This window comes from Lasioglossum baleicum, chromosome 20 (assembly GCF_051020765.1).
Source record: "Lasioglossum baleicum chromosome 20, iyLasBale1, whole genome shotgun sequence".
In the NCBI taxonomy this organism is placed as follows: domain Eukaryota; kingdom Metazoa; phylum Arthropoda; class Insecta; order Hymenoptera; family Halictidae; genus Lasioglossum; species Lasioglossum baleicum.
This window is the reverse complement of record NC_134948.1, coordinates 6,747,544-6,772,231: the sequence shown is the minus strand read 5'-3', so window position 1 is coordinate 6,772,231 and position 24,688 is coordinate 6,747,544. Positions and strand designations below refer to the sequence as shown.

The 24,688-nt window shown below is 39.6% G+C and overlaps 1 protein-coding gene across 1 annotated transcript in view; it reads left to right on the top strand.

Annotated features, from left to right (window-relative positions):
* Positions 1-24,688, top strand: part of LOC143218673 (midasin) — a 90,467-nt gene that overhangs the window by 61,994 nt on the left and 3,785 nt on the right. The window contains exons 11-21 of the mRNA XM_076444004.1: positions 9,168-9,315; positions 9,813-10,042; positions 10,541-10,752; positions 11,201-11,668; positions 12,094-12,500; positions 12,609-17,883; positions 17,964-19,216; positions 19,294-19,650; positions 19,741-20,530; positions 20,633-20,873; positions 20,958-22,300. Coding sequence (XP_076300119.1) covers positions 9,168-9,315; positions 9,813-10,042; positions 10,541-10,752; positions 11,201-11,668; positions 12,094-12,500; positions 12,609-17,883; positions 17,964-19,216; positions 19,294-19,650; positions 19,741-20,530; positions 20,633-20,873; positions 20,958-21,140 — 9,564 coding nt within the window. The 3' untranslated portion in view covers positions 21,141-22,300. The remainder of the gene's footprint in view (positions 1-9,167; positions 9,316-9,812; positions 10,043-10,540; positions 10,753-11,200; positions 11,669-12,093; positions 12,501-12,608; positions 17,884-17,963; positions 19,217-19,293; positions 19,651-19,740; positions 20,531-20,632; positions 20,874-20,957; positions 22,301-24,688) is intronic.

Below are 24,688 nucleotides of genomic sequence, written 5' to 3'. Positions count from 1 at the left end.
TAATTTCTGTCGCAATCCGGCTGGAATTAATCGGCTAGGTTAATTCGGCCCCGGGATACTGACTTCTGCGAATTCATTAATCGAAATGAATTGCGGGCCATTCTTCACTGGGGGGTGGAAAAGACTATGGCTACTCTCTATCGGAGATTGCAGACGACCGTAAACTGCGTTCATGCATATTTGTCCAATTTATGAACGTTTATGATGGTTTTATTGTTCGTGAAAATATTAGTGATATTTAGACAGCGGATTTTATGCATTTATGGCAAACGTGAGTAGGTGTAATTTCAAACAGCGAAACCATTAGAAAAATTTAATAATACTGTCGTATTATTTTCAACCTATTAAACATACAGTATTTTATCGATAAAAGTCTCCAACACGCCAGGGATACTATTCTTTGAGTTTTGCCGAACGTAGAGGAGGACAGCCGAGCTCGAGCGGCCTCGGTCGCCGAGAAGTGTAAACATAACTAATCCGATGAATAACTTCTCTATTCTCCATTATTTTTTTATGGAACTTCCACCAACGTATTCGTGGCATTTTTCTAATGCAAAATGATACCAAACACGATATAATTTCAACTGTATTTAATGGTTTAATTGACGATGAAAGTTTCGGGCGCAAAAACATGTAACGTATGCAACAGTTTAATACATTAAAATGTTCGTCACATTATATTCAACTTTTTAGTGTATACTATACATTTTTGTGAATGTTAAATAATACTAAAATATATAAATACATTTTCTGTATTATTTGTTGAGTGCACTTGCAATATTGTCGCAGTTTACGACAGCACGACAGATGAATTTCGAAGCGAGCTCGAGGCGACGATAAATAAATTAAGGGAAGTAACAGGTGTGGCGAGAGTGTGGGTTAATTAATACTTGATACTAATCAACGCGGAGCTGTACATTAATATTTGTATAATTAAGGGAGTGACTCGTGCGATTTAAGTCCAGACGATGTTCGGAGAAATCAGCGAATGAATTATACAATAATAAAATAAAATTCATTGTGTTTTTTAACAGTAAAGATAACTTTAATTACAAAATTAAATGTAGTTTAAATAGGAACACCTAAATGTTTTCCTTATTTTCATATTTACAGAAAAAAATACAATGTCCTCTCAAGGTCATCTTACGAAATCTCAAGGTCACCGGTACTATTTTTACATTTAGCTCAAATTCTACGGGTATTAAATTGGAATCTGTTTAAGCGTTTTTCCATAGAGTACATAGCTCAAAAATAAATAAATTAAGTATGTTTTCCCACTCTTTAATCAGCACAGAAATATTTTCTGCGATCCGGAACAAAGCTGGAATATTAATTGCAGCGAATCCTCCCGTCAGAAGAGTTCACAGAAAAACTTAAGAACGACCGACGAAAGTTGTATGTATCGAACAAATATTTAACGGTATCTCAGAAAAGAGGGACAGAGCTTTGCTCGCGGAGAAGACGCGAGCAAACTGTGGTGAAAAGGAAAAGGAGGAAAGAAGAGAAGCCTCTGATGCGTAAAATTGTAAAACGCGAGCTCTGTCCAGCAGCCAACAAAACAAATTGAGAACCGGAAACGAAAGCCCGATTCTCCGCCGAACCTAGGGAATTAATTAAGTCTGGCGCGTTCTACCTCGTAACGAGCTCCTGTTCCAACTACAAACAACTTCTACGTGCCTAACAACTTCATTTCGATAATGTAGCCTCATCGGGATGCCATTTTCTTTCGATTTTCTTTCAATTCCCTTCGAATTCTACTACATCTTGAACGAGCACATATGATCCAAATTGTAGATTGTTTCGTTACAGATACGTTAATGCAGCCATTCGTTTAAAAATTTAATGTCGAGAGGGAAATAACATAAAAAAATATTTTTCAATGGAACTTTTACTAACTGCTGACATTTTCCTGTTTAAAACGAGCCCAAGCACGATATGATTTGGATTGTATTTGCCCGTGTAATCCATGATATAGTGGGACCTCTATTATCCGAACTGGGCGTGAAGATCTGCAAAAATTGTGGATTTACTCGAGTAATAATGATGCAATTGTTTCGTGCTTGGGCTCATTTTAAACGGAAAAATGTCAGAAATGTGTTTTGCTAGAAGTTTCACATTCAAAAGAGAACAAAACAAGAAAGTTATTTATAGAGAGCTGTTACGAATTTCATCCTTGCACTTGACAACCGATAAAAAATTCTGAAAAATTGAATCACTAAAAACAAAAAGGGAAAAAACTTTTGGTCCAACTGAACATTTTTAGTCAAAAATTTATCCGAGATAATTCTGTTCGGCATGTCGCGCGACCATAATTCCCGACAGCAGCCGGCCCAAGGAAATCGATAGAACTTTAATGTAACGTTAGTAGTATATCTTTGATATACGAAGCAGATGGCCCCGCCACGAAATGCGAATTTCCGGACGTAAATATGTCCAGCGATCGGTCGTTCGGTTTCCGGCCCGCGATAATCCGCCGATAAATTGCCGGACATAAATATTTCCTCTCTGTGTTCTTAATTGCCAGCCTCCCCATTGTTCCACGGTAAATTTTCGGCCACCTCTTCTCTCGTTCTCTTTTTTTTTTTTTTGCATTCCCCTTTAGGTTCGCGTGTTTCCGACGATGTACACTGTAACACCTACACACAATCGTCCCTACCCTTCCGTTTCGTTAACGACGCGTTGATAAATTCCTTTGTCCTTCATAGCGCCCTCTTTCCTAGGAATTTTATTGCCCGGCCCAATTGCAACCGACTCATTCATAAATCGCGCCTGTATACTTCCCTGTTTCTATTTTGCGAAACCTTTATTATAGCCGTCTCGCAAATAATCCAACATTTTGTCCTTTTCCAACGTTAATGTCCATCGTGCAGAAAATTTGAAAGGAACTTTTGTTAACAGCTTTTTTGCCCTTCGTATCTTTTCTACGAATCTTTCGCCAACACATTCCTGACATTTTTATGATAAAAATCAGCCCAAGCACGATACAATTGCATCATTATTCACCGAGTAAATCCACAATTTTGTGGAACTTTGCTGACAGTTCGGATAGGAGAGGCTCCACTATATCGTGGATTACACGGGCAAATACAATTCAAATCATATCGTGTTTGGGCTCGTTTTAATCGGAGAAATGTCAGGAACAAATTCCCAAAAGTTACACAAATAAATAATTAACAACAAATAAGTTGTACCTGTTTTTCCGTCCAACGTCAGCAGTGAAACGTTAAGAAATGGTAGTTGCACACGATGTAACCGACATTTCTCGCATTTTTTGCATACGTCGATGCATTCCTGTACCGTGATGCTCGGAGATATTTTTGATCGATAACTCGACTCGAAATTTACCAGGCAAAACCCGAGGCAGCAGCAGTTCCTCGGGCAAAGAGTTAACGAACTTCCGCGAAGTTTCTTTCGGCCGGAGTTTAATGTAATTATTTTCGCGGGCGACGGTTGAGTGATTCTCAGCCTCGTGTACCCGAACGATTACGCAGTCTTAGCAAAGAGTAATCCGAAATATCATTTGGGATCGCGCGAATCTTATTAGTTCGACTTTGGCCAGAAGTTTAACCCACTTGCCTGCGAAACTCCGGGACACGGGGCGCGGCAACTTCATAAACACGTTTATGTTGCGCTCATTCCCAACCGATTACATTTGGAATAGTTCCATCAGCTGCGAAATTATTGTCGAAACGTCAGGAAGTCATCCGTTAAACGAAACTCTCCTCCCTCGATCCCCGAACCGCAGAATTTCACTCGCTATGCGCTGATCGCGTGTTTTATGCGTTCGTGGCGAAGCTTCAACCATAATATCCGAAATACTGATAATACTCGGAACACTGTTACATCGTTTACTTATTTATTGTTTAAATCACCAGGGAAATGAGACTCGTCCTTCTCTTGACGACACTCGTTCGTCCATCGCGATCCAACAGAGGCAAAAAAAAGTTAAGCTTGTTGAAGAGTCTCGCCGAACAATCACAAACAGTTGTTTCCGTGCCACTAATTTCAAAGTTCCCGCCACCACGATGGAACTTTGTAATTCAAATGCAGAATTCAGGCCACGAATGATGTTTTTTCTTTTTCGCCCGACCGTCTTTTTATGTGGAGGAGCGGCGGCATTCTCATTAACTGTTAAAACTCTTAACGAAGTAACCGACGAAATTCATTGCTAGTTAACTATTACAATTTTACAAAAGAACTCCTGGCAACATTTTCCTGACATTTTTCTGTATAAAACGACTCCAAGCACGATACAATTGCGTCATTATTGTTCAAGCAAATCCACAATTTACTATATCTTCATGCCAAGATTGTTAACAACTTTCTGGTCCTTCATAATTTTTTGACGAATCTTTCGCCAACACATTCCTGACATTTTTATGATAAAAATCAGCCCAAGCACGATCCAATTGCATCATTATTCCCCGAGTAAATCCACAATTTCGTGGAACTTTGCTAACAGTTCGGATAGGAGAGGTTCCACTCTATCGTGGATTACACAATTACATAGAAACCGAAGTGCATCGTGCTTGGGCTCGTTTTAATCGGAAAAATGTCAGGAATATCCTCCCAAAAGTTTCACAAAGAAATGATTAACAACAACAAAGTTGTGTCACATTTTCCGTCCACCGTCGGCGGGTGCAGATAAGAAAATAGCGTCTGATTCGTTAAACCAAACGAATGGCTACATTGGAATACTTCTAGGCTAGTAAAGTGGGCTTTAAAGTTCAAACTACCTCGAGAAAGTGCAAAGGAATGAATGAATGAAAAGAATGAGAAAGCCTTGTACAGTTACGGAAGATCGGTCTGTAGGACGGTTGCAAAACAAATCCGTGCGGCGCGGAAATTTTTGCAATGCAAATGGCAGAATTCCGTGGACGACGGTGTCCATTTTTCCCGCCGGACCGTTGAATCGCTGCCCAGTTTGATTATTTTTTTATTCGTGCCTGTTCGATGATTGTCGAGCACCGAATCCAATAATAAGACGTCCCGGATGCCGGTTTCTCGGGCGAAATGCCTGCCGCGCGCACAGTCACGTTTAACTTTTCAGGCCTGCCTCGAAGCCGGCATGAATATTTCAGGCTCTAAATTTACGCCGGCACTCCCGGTTCTAATTCATTACTCGCCTGGCTCTCTCTCTCTCTCTCTCTCCCTCTCTCCCTCTCTCTTTTACTCTCCATCGAAACAATCAGAGTGAAGGAAAAGTATTTTTCCATCGAGAGCTGCCGACGCGAAGCTGACAAAATTGATTTCTTCTTCCGATCTTCAAGTGCGACTCCCAGTTAACGAGACTCGGAAAATGAACTTTTATATTTTTCATGATTTTCTGTGAAATTGTTATCGGGCATATTCGTGACATTTTTCTGATTAAAAAGAGCCCAAACTCGGCACGATTCGCTTCGCATTTGATCGTTTGATCCACGATTTATTAGAACCTCGAGTATCCGAACCAGTCAATAAAACATATATTCGGATGATGAAATTAATTTATGCTCCGAATTATATCGTGTTCGGGCTCGTTTTAATCGGAAGAATGTCAGAAGTGTGTTGGTTCAAGTTCCATTACGAAATAATTAAGAGCAAGACAGATTTTTATGAATAATAATAATTGCTTCGGGGGTGCATATCAACAGTACGAAACTGATTCACAAAACACGTTTAGAATAGAAATTAATAATAATTGGATCAAAGGGTTGTACGTCAACCCTATTATTGGCCTCGTAAAATTAATTGGAGTCAAATAAAACAGTTTTGGTCAGCACCCCGTTGCATCTGACCTCCACTTATTAATATCAATAGCAACAATATTGAATGGAGAGGACACGGAGACGTTAACGAGCCCGTGTTCGACTGTTTCAAGGGGTTCTCTGTCCCTTTGAATTATTTTAATGACAAATTCTTTATTCGACGCGGCCGCGAGGCATACGGCAGCCCTTCAGTATTTAACGAGGACGAAGCCGCCTTTCAGTCTTACCGGGGCGAAAGGACAAATTAGAAAGAATGAAATCTCGTCCTAAATGCGATTCCCTCTGTGCCACCGGTTTCTCTCTCGCCGCAAGATGGTCGACCGTTTCTTGCTATACCGCGCGGGCACGGACAAAAACGAAAAACAGTTGACGCGACGGTCATTAAAGCGCGATCCTTGTTTAGACCGATCGGAACACGTTTCTTTTCCTATCCGGGGAAATTGGGACGATGTCGTTTGTTTTGTCGGGGATCGCCGGGCGCTACGCCGAGTGATAAATAGATCGCGAGCTCGTATGTAAAGTTTCTAGGGTTTTTCGTGAGTGTCGCCAAAGTTGTGTGTTCTGATACGATAGTACGGTTATAAACGAGATGGAAAATTTACATCTCTGGCTGTTTTATTGAAATTTTGTGTAGTTCTTAACTTATTACTTTGTAAATGTTTCTTGAAAAATTTTGTAACACATAATCGTCGATACAATTTTATCTACTCCAGTTTTTTATAAATAACTGCTTTATTTTTAATTATTTCCGAACGAAACTTTTGCCAACATATTACTGACATTTTCCTGATTAAAACGAGCCCAAACACGATACAATTCGAAGCATAATTATTTAATTCAAGGTCACTGACCCGTTCGGATAAGAGAGGCTCCGCTATAACGTGGATCATGCGGTTAAATAGGAACATAATTGCGTCGTGTTTGGGCTCATTTTAATCGGGAAAACGTCACGGATATATCCATAAAACTTTTATTGGAAAATCATTGGGGACGAATCGGCGAAATAGCGCAGAATAAAAAACAGTTGTCCTGCAAAGATAGACTCGTGTAGCTCTTACTTCATCGATCCCGTGTACGGCACCGAACACGATCTAGTTTTTCCCCGAAAATCTATCGAGAGGGAACAGGAGATGGTAGTCGGTGATGGGTTTGCGAGTCGAATGCCATGTTATCAGGTTTGTTACACACAGAGACAGGAGGGAATCTCGCTGCAAAGATGGACGCCGAAAAATCCATACTCGGAGGGTTAGGGTCAACGAAGACGCATCAATCACTTTGATTCGACCTCCCAAGAATAATCGTGATGGATCTCTTTCCCCCCACCCCTCTCCTCTGCATAACAGCCGCCATTAGGCACTTAATTACCGGCGAAATTAAAGGGATCGAAGGAAGCTTCCTTCGGGACGAAAAAATTTACCCGAGGAAAGTTCCCTCTCCATAAAATTCGATTTTTGTCGGATAAACCAGAATTTGACTGATCGATGATAATGAAATGAGATCAACTGAAAATAATTGATCGACGAGTGAATAAAGAGAACGAAATAAAATTATTTAACAGCGACGAACAAATGCAAACAAGATTGAGAATTGTCGCGAAAATTGATCGATGATAACCAAATCAAGACGAACAAGAATAATTGACAAATATTGAATAAATATTCTACGAGCAGGCAACGTTTACGTGTGTATGAATTATTTATTTCGGACTACGATAGCGATGAATAAATCATTTTCATAGTGAAACCGTACCTGCGAAATCTAGGAGTATATTCATTTATTGTTATATTCAATTTATTATCACGGAATATTATTCAATCACGTGCTCTAAAAGTCTGATACAGCGTATTAGGGTTCTATATTAAATTGCTGATCGCGGAAAAAGTTTCGAACAATAAACCCGATGGTATTAATGTTAATAAATCCCGGATCGTTTGAAGTGGGTCTCATTTATCAGGCTCCGACTATGACGTTATCCTGATTTATTGTATTCTATAGTATCTGAAAGTACAATGCGCGTGTTTATGCAAATTAACTTGCCCGCGCTGCAATTTATAGAAATAAATGAAATCAAATTGAACATTGTGGACTACAAAAAAGACAATTTTGATGAAAATTTTAATCAATTCAACCTCTGCTAATAGATGTTTGAAAATCCCATTTTGCAAATGATAAAATACAAATTCAGGAAATTAAGCTTTTGACACGAATGTTTATAAATGAATAAGTTTATTTATGGTTATCATTGTGTACCGTAGAAATAAAGTTAAACTGGTCGAACAGAAAAAGAGCGGAAGTATAAAATATGTATATGTTGACAGTGAGAGTTGTTTGAACGAGACCGATGAATTAAAGATGGCAGATTAGGTTCAGCATGTTAAACCCCATACTTTCCACCCTTTTCCTTCTCTGCGATTGATTTTCTACGGCAATGCGGAGACCGCATCTCTTTCATCTATAGCTTGTGGACAACATTCCTCCTCGAATTGTCCCGACCTCAAACAGTCGTTATTACGAATCATTAACCTGCGAATTAATGCAACAAATTCAGTATAAACTCATGTTTTACTGCAGAGCAACGCAGTTTAGTGCAACCTCGGCTCGTCTCGTAATTAATAATGATAGTAGCTGTTAGTAACAGTTCTATTGGCACAACTTTCGACTTTTATTCTGGTCCATTATGTGCTTACAATGACAGCGGGACTGTGAATGACTGCGCATTTATGGCTTTCGTAAATAGTGGTTAAGTACGACGCGGTGCACCGTTCGACGAAATTTAGTAGTTCTGCAATCAAGTTTATTGCTTCGTGTCATGATCGTGATTCAGTGAGCGAATTAGGTTATCTTTCATATTCCAAATCTTGCAATAATATTTAAAAGCACATTTCTGAAAATTTATGTGTAAAATTACTTTTGTAAAAACGTATATTTAAAAGTACTCTTATAAAAATGTATATATGCATGTAGTATATGTATTTATATCAATTTATACCAATTTTCTTCTCTTTTAGGAAATTACGATCTACAGAAAAGCTCCAATTCACTGAAACCGTAAAATAAATCGTAGGGCGAGGTTTGAAAAATATAAAAATAATGATGTAAAAATATAAAAATGTGTTCCAGATACCACATTAAACTCTAACTAATCAATAACCACGTAACGCCTTCAATAATAAATGAGTACGACTACCCATAAAAATACTAGCGTTCCCATTGGGACAGTAATGGTTTTATCAAAAAGTTTCTATGAGAAAATGAGAGAGAACTGTCAAGTCGTGGAAAGTGTGGAAACGTGTTCAAAGGGATGTGCCAGCACAGCCTTGTTCACGGGTTTCGAACACCTGTCGCGGGAAACAGTAACAAATAGAGCCATTCTCGGACAGGAATCGAATTAACGTTTTTTACAACCTTTTTATGTTACAGACGGATTACGATCGACACTTCGAGGAATTGCTCGAGCACACGGAGACACTGTTAATCGAAACCCTGAGAAGACGACTGCGGAAAGAGAACTTGGATCAGGTGTCCCATTATCATGCTCTTCTCGAAAACATTCGACATTTGTCCAAAGGTACTTTGTCTCCTCGGTGAACTCGAGAGCCAGAAATTACTTTCTCCACTGCCAAATTTACTTATACGTCTACACTCGGACAAAAGTTTCGTGCACTTTCCAAACAGAAATATCTCATAGTCGCATTTTTTATTTTTTTACTTTACGATACCATTTGTCCGTGTTTCATCCCATTTTATATTTCACTATTTTTTCACGTTTCATTGCATTTTTTATTCTACTATTTTTTTCATATTTCATTGCATTTTTTATTTTACGTAACTAAAAAATATTTCACTATATTTTACATAACTAAAACGCAATAAGTAAATATATAAATTAAATGGCACATTAATTGGAATCCATAAAATATCCGAGTGCCGAAAGATTGAAGTGAAAGGGCAAAGGAGTTTAGTGACGATGCAAATGTCGTTGGCAGGCGCCGTCAATATTTGCAATACATGTTTTACCGGATTCGCCGCTTATGTTTCGCACGATCAATTCTTCTTCGTTGCCAGATGACGGGAAAACAACGGAGACAACGATGTTGACGGAAACGAAACTGTTCCTCCGCAAAGCCGAGGAATTATCGAGGCTGGTGTCGGCCATGAAAACATTGGCGTCGTCACGCGAAACGGAGCTGCACGAGATCGAGAAAAAACTGACCGATCTATCGATCGCCGTGGAAAAAGACAAATGTTTGAACGCCGGCGGAAAATTCGAGTGGGTTGACAGCGTGCTTGTCAAGGTAAATATTGCCTTTGTTTCAGTTAAGAACTGCCCCCGTCACCTGCAAACACGGTACACGACATATTTGCAAACTGTGCAAATTTCCACCGAAGACGGACTGGAAGGAAACTTTTATTTATCGTGCTTTGTAATCATTTAGTTAGATTTCTAGTCAGGTACATAATATGTATAAATAACAACAGTTTGTAGAGGATCAAATTTAATGAACTTCTCGGAACAGCAAGAAAAAATGCGAATTCGAAAAGCCAATTCTTTGTTCAAAATTTTTATTACAAGTAAAATGTCGACAATTCCGGAAAGCTATTCTTTATTCGAAATTCGTAAGGTAAATTATTGATTTTAAATTCATGAGTTTCTAAAAACAATAAATATTAAATGAAATAGAAACATGAATTTCCCGTCAAAATAAGAAATTCAGTGAGGAAAATAAACTGTCTTAACTGTTTCTGAATGAGACGTGTTATGTGTAGCTCGCAATTTCGACTATTTCTTGCAGTGTCTACAAAATGGCACGTGGCTGCTGTTGGACCAAGTAAACCTCTGCAGTCCAGCAATATTGGACCGATTGAATGGACTGTTGGAGCCTAACGGTGCTTTAACGATAGGTGAGAAAGGTGTCGACGAAAGCGGAAATGTGTTCACTGTGAGGGCCCACAAGAACTTCCGGTTATTTCTCACTATGAACCCTCGTTACGGCGACATTTCCAGGTAATGGGAAACCATTAAATCAATTTCTCTGGTTTCCAATCATTTTTCATTTCACCCTCTATTGCCCCTTTCGGAATACTACGGTTCCAAGGGACGCCATTTCTCCAAATCATCAATTTTTCATTCGGTAGTCGCAGCACTATCGACTCCCGATCATTCGTTTCATTCACTGAAAAATCTTCAAAGTCAATTAAACCCGACGAAATTTTCCTAAAATCCTTTAATTTTATCCCTTTTTATTCTTTATTTTTCTAAGCGAGACTTTTTTTATGCGGTCCCTCTCCACCGCATAAAAAAGAATTTTCTTTAATATGTTGTGAAAAGTTATTTGTTATAGCTATCTATGAAGTTTGTGAATATCTTTTTTTGTGCTGTTTTTTTCCGCGATCCCTATCTACCGCACAAAAACAGGTTTGACTGTATTTGATTGTTTAATTTGTGATTCCAGAGCGATGCGAAACAGAGGAGTGGAAATCGCCATCTTTCAGTCTCCTCTACGAACCATGCACAACTACCTAGACATCAGATCATTGCTATACAAATGTGGCATAGAAAAAGTAACCCAACAAGATTTATTATTACACATTTACGACACCTTACACGACGAACAATACAGGTTGAACGACGTCCTAAGAGTAGCATCGTTCGCCAGTCAACAAATCGCCAAAGGGTTCCCGTTTGAAAAATCACTGAGGAATTCGTATCGCGAAATTTACGGAGCCCTCGACTATAGATCGAGGAATGAGGCGATGAGAAAGGTCGATGAGATTCTGTCAGAGGACTACGAGAAGGATGAGACGCTTTGTTGCGACCTGGCCACCATTACACTCAGCACTTCCGGTCTACGGAAAGACTCTAAGCTGGCCATGGTGGAACAGCAGGGGTTCCTTTTGAAACTCACTGTGGAGACCTTAGCGTGAGTTTCTCGTGAAATTAATTGTGGCTTTTCGGAGCACTATGGGTGACACGTTTGCTAAATTGTTATTGGAAAACTGGGCATCTCATGGTGAACATTTTGTAAAATTAATTGAGGCCCTTCGAGGTATTATGGATATAGCACTTCTGATAAATTGTTGTCGACAAATTTTTATGAAAAATCTTTAGGAGGTTATGTGAATTCGAGATTGAGGGAAATTTGTCGTCTGTGAAAATGATTTTATTTCATTGATTTCTAGATTTAAATATAATAAATAAATTACGGATTTTATGTGAAACAAGATTCTCTGCAATCTATTAACTCAAAGCTTTTCGCACGGTAAATCAATTTCAACAGTTCAAACGGTCCCCGATCTCATTAAAAATGTTCAGGAAATGATATTTGCTTTCCATCAACCTTTCCAGGAGCGGCTCGCAGGAAATCGATTTGGGAACTCTATTCATGCGGAACCCGGTGACGAAAACGTCATTATTTCTGAAATTTCTTTTGCTCGACTTCTACGGGAGATCATCGATGACGGACGTCGAGCTCCGACGAGTTTGGAGCTCTTCTATACTATCGAAAAATCGGTTCGACGAATTCGAGAAACTCGGCGAGATCCTGCACGGGGAAGTGAGGAACTTGAGGATCTTGTTTGAAAAGAACTCTGAAGCGGAGATTCCTCTCAACTTCGATCAACTTAGCCAAGCTGTGAACAATCTGTCGCTCGCTTTGTATTTTCGGGCGATAATTTTCGACTGCCAGCAGAGGAAACAGAGTGGAAATGAAGATGTTATGCTGCTCGAGGAATATTCCTCTGCTGTATGTTCTGGTATGTGTAATGTCACTTCTTAAATCCTGTAAACATTTCTGTAATAACAAAATTCTCCTGCATTGCAGTTTGACGACTACAAAATGACATTTCGTGTAATTTTTTCAGGGAAATTGACCAGCAACTTGAAGGACGAGCCGTTAATCATCAACTTCGTGAAACTGCTCGACGAATCGATAAGAATCATCGATCTCATCCTCCGTAATGATCATCGTCTATTCAACACCGTAGAATACGTTAGATTGCGGGGTACTTTGTTAGCGTTTCAAAGATACTACGATCTAGGATCGATCGAATTGATCGATAGATCTCGAGGCACGTTCCTGGATCTCCGAGACATTTCTTCATCCGTGAAAGTCCACTATAAATGGCTTGTGAAACATTTCAAAAGAATGTTCGCGATTCTGAACAAAAAATCGTGCGATGTGAAATTACGAACCGAGGTGAACGATTTCTCTGCGAACTATTTGAATGTGCTCGTCAACACGGATAAATTCCGAAAAACCCGGAAGAGAATCCAAAAGCAACTTCTGACAGTTCCTTCGCCGCACTGTTCGGAAAATTCGAGGAACTTCCACGATAAATTAAGGTCAATTTTGAGGAAAATCGAAGTGACCGACGAGGACTCGATCGAAGTTTCGAAAACAAGATTAAAAATAGCCTCTTTAGCTTTGGCAGAGAATTTATCGGCGAGACGGAAGTTAATTAATATTTGCTCAGATAATTACAAGAACGACCAGAAGACAGAGGACTCGGAGGAACTGGATGATCTCGTTACAGAAATCACAACACTCAAAGAAGACGAAGTCAAACAAATTAGAAGCAACGAGAATTTATCGGAAATCGAAGTATGGCCGATCTACGAGTTTTTCTTTTTGCTTTTCGCGTACCATTTCCAACGGAAGATTTCCGAACAATTTTCCTTTGATTTTGTGTTCAGCTGCAGAATTGTTGAAGGGGAATTCCAAAAGGTTTCTGAAAACTACATGTTTGAGAAATTTGAGGAAGTCCCAACTATACCTGCGCATCTGATTGGCTTAATGAAATCCTTAAATTCCGGCGAAATTGAAGGAAAAGAACGATTACGTTTGTTTTTCGAATTATTGTTGCGGATTGAGGAATTTTCTGAGAGGTCGTTTGCTGTAAAAGGCCCTGATGTGCTTTTGAAATGGTTTGAGCACAGGGAAGACGAAATTCAAGATGACGACAGTAATTTTGAGACAAACTTCATCAGCAAATCGAATCTGTGCAAACTGATTTTTGAGTTGTTTTTAACGAAATCTGGGAACAAGATGTACAATATCAATCTTGGGAACCACAAAAACAAGAAAAAACTATTAAAAACAATTCAAACAATGCTCTGGAGGAACTCGTTAGTCTTAAACACCCGAGAATTCAATTTCTCCACAAACGACTCGATGCTCCTTCAATTCTGTTCCAACTATTACACCTCTGTGATCACGCGCGTGATACATAGCTGGGGACTAGCATTAAAAGGGGACGAAGAAAAAGATTTTTCGACTCGTTTCCTCGAACCCTTAAAATCGTTACAAGACATTATCAAAAATTTAGAATCGAAAGAAAACGACGTGGAAAGAGGCAAAGGGTGGCTGATTCTCGGCTACCTCCAGATGTTCCTCTTCTATGACCTGGGACCCATAGATCCAGTACAAAAGATCGTCTTGAAGACAAAATATATGCGGGAGGACGTGTCAGAACTGGAGCACATATTGTTAATCGAGCATCTACAGGACGGCATTCGAGCAACTACTACTCTCCATGATCAATTGTGGTCGAGGCTGAATCATATGACGAAATCAGCAGCAGAAGTGAAGAACTTCAAAAATTTCCAAGCTGCAAGACCTTCCTCAAGCTTCCAAGACCTCAGAGAAGAGATGGAGAACTTTTCGAGGAACGTCGGCTCGTTTGAAGTGGTCTTCCGGCAGCTGGATCATCTAAATGTCATCGCTGATAAAGCCGAGCGAAAAGAACTGATCAATCTAGATCGAGAGCAGCTGCAGGAGGCATTGATGTGGAAGAAATCGCTGGAAAGGTTTGCTGGCAAGCTGGAAAAGAACTACTTAGTAGGATTCCCCGATTTGGTATCTCCCATGATCGCCGCCATCTTGAATTTGCACCATGGAGTCTCTATTTTGGTCCAACAAATCTCCAGCTTGCAGCATGAGAGCCTAAACTCTGATATTTGCTATGATCTATTGCGTTTTCCTGTTGCCAGCCTTTATCAACAGAATTATTTGGATCTAGTTAAGTTATGCGCCTCTGAGAAAATGATCTTAATCCTAGCGAGACAGTCTGGATCAAAAACTGTGCAGAAAGATAGATTCTCAATGACAATGATCGCTTTGCACGAGTTAGAAAATTTGTCTGCTGTTGTTGGATCAGGTTCTAAGTCAATCTGGGAAGAATTGAGCAAGATTTTGATAAAAATTCGAATTTTGTGGAGGGAGCAAGAGAAACAACGAGAAGAGCAAGCTAAGGAGAAGGAGAGTCTTTTTAAGATGAAGTCTGAAAAGGAAGAGGACGAGATAGACTTTAGGAAAATGTTCCCTGGTTTTCAACAGGACTTCTTGGAACTCGTGGAAATATTTCCTGGCTTCCAGCAGGAGTTCCCAGAGCTCCAGAAATTATCAAACAATGCTCAAAGTGAGAAGGACCAATTCTTTGAGCTGATATCTTCGAAAGATGCACGGGAGATTCAAACGATTCACTGGAACATCTTACAAAACTCAGCTCAAGGCTTCTCAAATAATAAAAATTCTGTGAACAGATCAAAAAGGTCTAAGAATCAGTTAGATCACACAGGAAGCCAAGAACCTAATTTTGTAAGGCCCCTGGCTCAAAGGTTCGAGATGCTCGGACACTCAGTTGGAACATGGCCGGAGAACTTAACTTCGAAATTAATCTGCAGCCTGAATGTCCTAATGTCTCGAAAATGTAGCTTTGAAACCACCAGCAGAGATGTTTATGATTTCTACAAGGACCCAAACATAGTTGAAGTTGAAGAGTGTCAGCCATACTTCGAGAAACTCACAGAAAAGATTGAAACCTTCCTGACTGAGTGGTCAGAGAACCCCATCCTGAACACCATAAAAACGATCATTGAAAGAGTACTCAGTTTTCCAATAAATTCATCATTGCTGAGGTTCCTAGTTGGTGTCGAATTGTTGTTAACAAAAATTCAACAATGGGAGGAGAATGCTCGTCACGACGTCAGCCTGGCAGAGTTCATAGAGTTCTTCGGCAAGAAAATCCTTCATTGGAGGAAGCTAGAGCTCTCCAGATGGAAGGATTCATTAGAAATCCTTGAAGATGACATGAAATCTGAGGCCTCCAGGTGGTGGTTCTTTCTTTTCGACTTGGTGGACCAGTATCTCGCCGAAGACCTTGACCCTGGTCACCCTGAAGACAGTAAAGAGATCCAGGTCACTGGTCCTACGAAGGAAAAAATTCATGAGAACCTCGAACGTTTCCTTACGGAATCATCTTTGATCCAATTTGAGTCGAGACTCCATCTGATCTACTTATTCTATCAACATATCTCGATGTTCAGCGAAAGCAAGAGGGAAAAGGAACTGTCTGCCATTTTCTGGAACATTTATCACTACTATAGTTGTTTCCTAGGCGATGTTAGTAATAAAATAAAGACTCTGAAAGAGCCAATTGCTAAGAAATTGAAGGACACCATCAAGATCACTAGATGGAATGATATTAGTTATTGGTCAGTGAAGAACACTGCCGAGAAGACGCGTAGAACTCTGCACAAGTTCGTAAAAGAGTTCCAGAAGGGTTTGTTGGAGAACGTGGCTGCCCATCTGGCCTTGAAGATGAAGACAGAGACCTTGAGCGTTGAGAACAAGAGAGAATTAAGCCCTGCAGACTTCTTGATCCAGCTTGAGACTGGAAAATTTAGTAGAATGGAGAAGGTAGTTCGCAAGGCTCGTCAATTCTGTCAGGACATTGTTGTAAACTGCAACTACTCTCAAGTTAGGACTGATATTGAGTCGTTCATAGAAGACATGCTTGAAGAGAGTAAACGATTGAAGAATTTAGAAGTGGATAAGACCCTGACGAAAGGCAAGCAGAAGTCTCTTTCGAAGAGCATACTTCAACAGAAGAAGATGGCGCTCGCGAATTATTTCAAATCTTTGAGTCAGCTTGGACTCTCTTATAGAACCGGTATTCTGACCTGGAAGAACAGGAAAAGTGAGATCACGTGTCATGGATCGATGCCATTGAATCTGCTGGAGATCCAGAGGTTCCAGTTCCGGAAAGATTTGGATGAGAACGTGCTGAAAGGGTTGCTGGATCAGTGGTCAGGCTGCGACAAGTATTATTATGAGTCTCTGATCAAGTTGAACTTCCTCGATGGCATTTTGAATTCTGGAAGAAGCGATATAGGACCTCAGAATGCTGAACGTTGTAGAGGATTCTCCGTTCATCTGATTCTATTAGCTCACAAGCAGAAGGAACTCGTCTTTAACTTGCTTAAGCATTTCCTTCCTCTTAGAATTCAATTATCGAACCTTGCACAGATGATGGATGAGTCATCCAAGGAGGATGCTGGCGCCGTGGCGAGACAGAGTGACCTGCAGGGTCTAATGTCTAATTTCCAGGACCTGTTGCAGGTGCTGGAGCTAAGCATGAAGCAGGTCATTGTCTTTTTAGAAAGTTGTCCACCTGACTCCCTTGAAGAGGAGAAACTTCTTGATCTAAATAGAATAGTTAGACCTGTCCTGAAGGAGCACAGTGTCGTTGAAGATTCAACAATGTCTATGAAGGATTCCTTGAAATCGATACAGACTTTAGACGATGAACTGAACAAATGGATGACAATGTCTGAGAAAGTTAAAAAATCTGGGCACATCTTCTTCTTCCATAAACGACACGTTGATTTCCTTAAGACAAGCTACCGGAAGATCAACGAAGTTAAAGACAAGCTAGCTGATCTCAGCTCGATCTTCACGGTAGATCATCCTATCACTGAGAGCCTTCTCTTCATGGTGAACAAGATTAATAAGAATGTTGAACAGTTTGAGGTCGTATTGAGCGAGCCAGTAACAAAGGAAGATGAAAACCTTGAAGACGTGGAGGTGTATAAGAAACGTTTGGATGTATTGATCACACAAGTACTCATTGCGATTCAGAAGAAGTTACAGAACAGTCAGAAGACTAGTGAAGGGACAGAGGAGTCTAAGAAGGAGATTGAAGAGAGTTTCGAGGAGAATTATATGACGGAGAGGTTGATAGAGTCTTTGAGGACAGCTATCCCTGATTTGAAACTGAGGACAGTATCGAAAATCCTTCGAGAACTGTTGCACATTGTCTATCAAATGGATGTTAAATCTGCTAATCAGTGTATGAGGTAAGTTGCTCTCCATGATAGACTAAATTTACTCATAACCTACTTGTTGTTATATTTCATTCACATTTTTTCATTCCTAGGTTACTATTAGAGCACATGCCTCTTCTCAAGCAATACACCCTTCTTCTTCAGTATTACCTGTACGAACAAGTGGCTTCGTTCCGTTTGACCTGCAAGTTCCTCTACCTTCAGCTAAACGTCTTTCTAGACCTAGCTGCAAATGGTTTTTGCCAACAGGAAGACACAGATGCTACCGAAGAGGATCAAGACGCCGGCCCAACCGAGGGAGGAATGGGCTTAGCTGAGGGTGAAGGAAAAAAGGATGTCTCAGATAGAATAGAATCAGAGGATCAACTGGAGGACACAAAGGGTCCAAATGACGAGAAAAAGGACAATGCACAGAAAGACACTAAAGAGGAAGATAAGGGTATCGAGATGTCAGAGAACTTCGAGAGCCACTTACAAGACCTGGAACAAGATGAAGAGGACAAGGACAAGGAAGAGGACGAGGACTTAGATAAAGAAATGGGTGAGACCGATGAGACTGCTGAGAAGCTCGACGAAGAGATGTGGAAGGATGACGAGGAGGAAGAGGAAAATGAAAAAGAGCAAGGTGAAGAGAATCAAACAGAAAAGAAGGGAAGTGGGGAGGAGACAGGGCAAGAGGAAATGGGCGCAAAAGATGGGAACGAGGAGAAAGATGAGACTGAGGACAGGGAACCAGAGAAGGAAGGTCAGAGGAAAGAAGAAGAGAAGAAGGAGATCAATGAGTTCAATGAACCTGAGGTGGACGATGATCAGATAGACCCCTATCATGGGAAACAGCAACCAGAGATCGAGCCAGAGGCGTTTGATCTCCCAGAGGACATGGCTTTGGATGACGAAATGAAAGAGGACAAGGAAACTGACCAGCAGGAAGAGAATCCTTTCGACATTGATCAGATGAAGGATGCTAAGATGCCAGAAGAGCCTGAGGAATCTAAAGAAGAGGAGGGCAAGGAAGATGTAGCCGATGAACCTATGAATGATGAAGATGATAGTGATGTAGAGGAAGATCCACAAGCAGACAGTGATAAGAAGAAGGATACCAAGGAAGCTAATGTCGAGGAGGACAAGGAAAAGGATTCAGAGGAACAGAAGATGGAGGAAGAACAGACAAAGGAGGAGGAGAAGGTGTCTCCCAGCTTGGACGCAAGCAGCAAAGAAGTGGATGCTTCTGAGGAAGTTGAGGCAAGGAAAGATGGTTCCAGAGATGCTGTGGCGAGCCAAGCGAATGATGAAAATATGGAGACTGATCCTACAGAGGTTAGCGCAGATGATACCAAAGACAAAGGTAGGTTTAACACAGTAACAGGCATCTCTGTATTAAGTAAAATATAGATGTCTACAATTTTCATTATATCGTTGCAGGAACGGGTCAGTCACAGACAGAAAAGCGCCAAGGTCACTCTGGGTCCAAGAAAGAAGAGAACGCACCCACTTCCGGTGAGGAGAAGTCGTCGAAGCCGATTGAGAAACGAAGGAAACCTGGTCAGAGCGATGAAAATCGCAGTCTGCTTGATGACGATGTCCAACCATCAGCAAAGAAATTGAAAACTGGACTGATGCGGGAGGAGCGGGATGAGCACGAAGAAAAGGAGAACGATGCTGAGAATGGAGGCGCAAGCGAGACTTATGAGCACATCAAGAAGTCTGAGAAGTTTGATGAAGTTGTCTTTGATGCTGCGACTGAGGAGCAAGTTAAGAAACAAGCGTCCAATTTGGAAGGTAGGTTGGCTACAGTCCGCGAAATTAGCCTAGTTCCATGTGCAATTTTTTCGTAATTTACCTTGCTGCTACTTGATGTTTTGGTTTTAGATAATGAAGAAAAAATTGATGAAGAGCCAGAGGATGATGATGTGAAGATGCATGAAGATCCAGAGCCAGAGGAACAGCAGGAGAAAGTGGAGAAGGAGCAGTCTTCTAAAGTACCAGACAGCGAAAAGGATAAATCAGGTCGCGGAAAGGGTGAAAAGTCCGATGACGTTGAAGAAGTTGAAATGGTTGGTGAAGTTGAGGGTGAAACAGCAGAGACAAGTCGTGTTTTGCGTGGCACAGAGTCCACCTTTCACACGAAACTATCAGCGACAGATCTATACGGTGTCTCGACAGAGGATATTGCAAAGAAGAGATCCGAGATCGAGAATATGCTTGGTCATTGGACTCGGCAAGCATCGTCAGTTGAAGCAGCGAATGCTTGGAGCTCTATCAGTGCGTTGACAGAGTCAGCTGCCAGGGAACTCAGTGAAAAATTGCGTTTAGTGTTGGAACCAACGCTAACATCTAGGTTAAAAGGCGATTATAGGACTGGCAGACGTATTAACATGAGGAAAGTGATCCCCTACATTGCTAGCGAATTCCGCAAGGATAAAATATGGTTGAGGCGCACGAAACCGTCGAAGAGAGACTACCAAATTGTGCTGGCAATCGATGACTCTAGTAGCATGGCTGATAATCATTCCAAAGAATTAGCTTTCGAGTCGCTCTCGTTAATTGGCAAGGCTATGACTTATTTAGAAGTTGGAGAGCTGGCTGTCATGAACTTTGGGGAACGAGTGAATATCCTTCATCCGTTCGGGGAAAATTTCACTGAAGAGAGCGGGGCAAGGTAGGTATTCAACACTAAACGAAAAGCAGTTTTAACGCAGTTTTTAAGTTTAACATCAACAAATGAAACTAGGTCAACGATTACAAGAATTTTGATTTTCAGATTGATCCAGAACATGAAATTTGAGCAGAAGAAGACGATGATTGGTCAGTTGTTAGAGTATGCAACAGACATGTTCGCAGCTCAGGGAAGTGCTACTGATAACGCGAAATTGTTGGCGATTCTGTCTGATGGCAGAGGAATATTTTCAGAGGGAGTAGAGAAAGTGACTTCAGCTGTGAGGAGAGCTAAATTACTAAATATTTTCTTGGTCTTCATAATCGTTGATAATCCTCTGAACAAGGTGAGAGATAAATACATCGGTATATGTAAAACAAATTAATTTAACGAATTTTACTAATAGTATTGATGTTGTATTATCTTATAGGACTCGATACTTGATATACGAATGCCAGTTTTTGAAAACGGAAAATTGCTGGGCATACGTTCTTACATGGACAATTTCCCATTTCCATTTTACATTGTTCTACGAGATTTGGATACTTTGCCGGTGGTTCTCAGCGATGCATTGCGACAGTGGTTTGAAATTGTTGGTAGGATCGATACGTGAAGTCGTATAAATGTCATCATCCTACAGATAAAAAGACACGTAATTAAACGAACTATTATTTAAATGTTATATAACGCGAAGAAAAGTTTTTGCTTTCCCAAAATCTAGATTGTTATAATTTATGTACACGTATTCTACAGAACCAGCAGAATCATCATCAACAAGAAATGTGCGAATAGTTATTTGACATGTAAATACTCACGCATCTAACAGTGATAATATAATAATCTTATAAAGTAAATTTCTTCTTCTTTTTTAATTTGGTTCTGTCTGTAATTTGACCAAATAAGTCATTTTTGCCTGAATCTACATTAGGTTTCGAACATGTCCTAACAGATGACGCCCCTATAACATTAGCTGTGGCGCTGTCTCCAGGTATAGTTCAAATTGTTCTTTTAAAATAACAACGTTGTAGTTAATATTTGATTACACTTGCCATTTCCAGCTTCTCCCTTTAGAATCAAGTAGGGAAACGAGAAATTAGTAAAACTTTCGCAGACTTTGCGATAAACTGAGCAGCAACGTTTGTCTCTTGTTAGTATTTTAACAGACACCAGTTTGTTCGAACTATAGAAATTACGACAATATTTACATTACATTTTTAATCGACGCAATCATTCAGTAAAAATTAAATTTCCAATCCAATTTTGATTTTTAAATCAAAACAACTTGCGTAATCATTTTGAAACAAGATAAACCCTTACCCAGCCTGAAGAATTCAAAATGCATTCGCAAGAGGAAGAACAATAAGTACTCTAAAATAGCATCATAACAAATTAGAAGTCTATTTTCAATATAAAATCTACCGAAAACCGCTATATGTATCCTCTAAATAAATTCGAATTTCGTGCGCATCTCAAGACGCTCTGATTGGCCCGTTTTTTCGGCGAAACTTCGATCACGTGACACCAGGGCGCGCTTGCGGCGCACGCATCTCGTTCACTTTACGCCGCACACCAGTACACCCGCTCTATGGGTTCGGGTCGCGTTGTTTTCAATGGTGTTCGTCTCGAAACCGTGGTTTCGACCCAATTCCACAAAACACAGTGCGAGTTTCGTTGGACACGTGAAGAAATGTAAAATAGTGAATCCGTGAACGACGATCCACATCCTCGAACAACGATCTATAATCCTGGACCTGTGCTTCTGGCGGATCCGAGGTAAAACATGGTTTCTTGGTGCTCGATCGTCTTCCATACTAGATTGTGTGTTGGATGCATTTTTTTACCCGAACGAATCTCGATGATTCTCAGTGTGGTACAAAGTGATTTAGCAATCTGGCCTCAGACGTTCTTTTCCCCTGTTCGTGAAAGTGCATAACCAACCTGTTTCTCGAGTGCAACGTTGCTCGAGTTGCATGCGTGTAGCTGTCAAGAATTTCGCATTTGTGATTATCGACTGTCCCCAACTGTATCGGCGATGCCAGCCGTGGCACGGTTTGTTTCGCTCTCAAAGGGAAAATATCAAGAGTTTACTGGTTGAGAAATAAATTAACGTCCCAGAAAATTAGGGGGATAAATAGCTTTTACGACATCTTTCCTCGCTATGCCCTATATTCCACTGTGTTTTCGAACAGTAGAAGCGTCCAGTTGTCACGCCACGGAGAAACACGGGCCGAGTCAATTACGATCGCTTCCTGCTATAAATCAGTATTTATTGACTTTAGAAACCGTTTCTTGTAATCGGCCAGCCGCACAGTGCAGACAAATGAACAAATCTTGGACAAAAGTTTAAATTGCGTTACTAATGTATAGACAGCGGATCTTTATGCGAAATAAAAATGTTCTATCTGAGTTACAACAAATTGTAGTGAAATAAAAATATATTTTCCTTAATAATATGTTTAATAGATTGAAAATATTGTAACAGTGTTTTTAAATTCGTCGAATGTTTTTACTGTCCCAAATTACACCTACTCATTTTTTGTCACAAATCCATAAAATCCGCTGTCTACTAATGTACAATTTTAAAATGAAATTAATAATGAATGAACCATACGTAAAATTAATAACAATCAACTTAAATAACTACAGACGAACCTGCATCATCTGCACCGTTATCAATTGTTCAGATAGAAGCCTAAAGTGTTTAGTTTGTCTTTCACACTTCTATCGCTAGTCCTCAATGGTTCTCATTGACGTTCTTCCAAATACATAATCTCGATCTATGCTTAGATCCTTATTGCTTTTCCACAATAGGTATAATACATATATTAAAAACAAATTAAGAATACAAAGCAACGATTGATATATAACTATTGCAAAAGAAATATATTTCATCTCGCGATGTACAATACTAATTTGTATATCAATTTTTCCAGTAGATTCCAAAATTTTTGATAAAAATCCAAATTCGGGTACTAATGTATATTCATCGGTAGTCATTCGCAGAAAATGAAATTTAACAATACTAAATTTAAAAAGAAATGAACAAATTTTCCACGATTGATCCTGAAGGAAAGGTGCGGGCACTTATAAAAAAGTTTATAACAACAATAGTATGATTGACAATGTTTAGGTTAGGTCCTTAATTATTAAATTGTTTAAATATATTCTTGTCGGTATCTCTCATAGACGCAACCTTCTTGTTGTTTGCAAGTAGCCATTTATTTGTTTCATTAATAATAATTTTGATGCTCTGGGTCAAAATAGACCCAGGTACCGCCAGAGGGGTAATTACGGTGTATGACTATAAATGTGGAATGAGTCGTCGACTCGGTTGATAAATGAATTATTCAGTGAATCACACACACACAAATGAATTGTTAAATATATACGTATATGCATTGTTAATAATAGTAAATCTATTTTGGTTCCGGATGCTCTTGTTTTATTATGGCAGTATAAATACTGATAAAAATTATAAATGGATTTTATGCATTTATAACAGAAATGTATTGGTCACGTACCACAGTGAAGACATTAACAATTGAATGATGACATTAATCTAATGTCTCATGACGTAACAGTCGTATGACAATAATTTTTGCGTAGTACATATACTGGAAAGGTAGATAGAATTTGATTTAAATTTCAATTGAAAATGAACAATTTGTAATTAGCGTTTAATATCTTCAATCAGTGATCGACGATCGTCGACTGGTAAATCGGTAATTTCATTAATCTATTTAATCGGTCGAGATTTTAGACAATTAATTATTGTGAAATCGCGTTCAAATCATTAGTCAATCAATAAAATTCGAGGTTTTCGATCAATGAATGTTCAGCTCTGTGTAAAATTATTTTTCCCCGAGGCTCATTAATTGAGCGACTGTGGATGGCATTTGTTATTGATTCTCCCGCCATTGTCGGAGTTTAAATGTCAGAGTTGGGAAAATTTCAATGGTTTGTAATATGGACGACACAAATGAAATTTATTGTGACAATGCTACAAATATTTTATTGATAAATTACTAATAAAAAATTTAGACATATTAATTGCTTGTTGCGTTTTTAATTGTGTAGTACTACTTTGAACACAAAATTTTCATTTTTGCCAAAATATTTGCAATGATGAACGTGTATATTATATAAACAATGTTGGCTAAC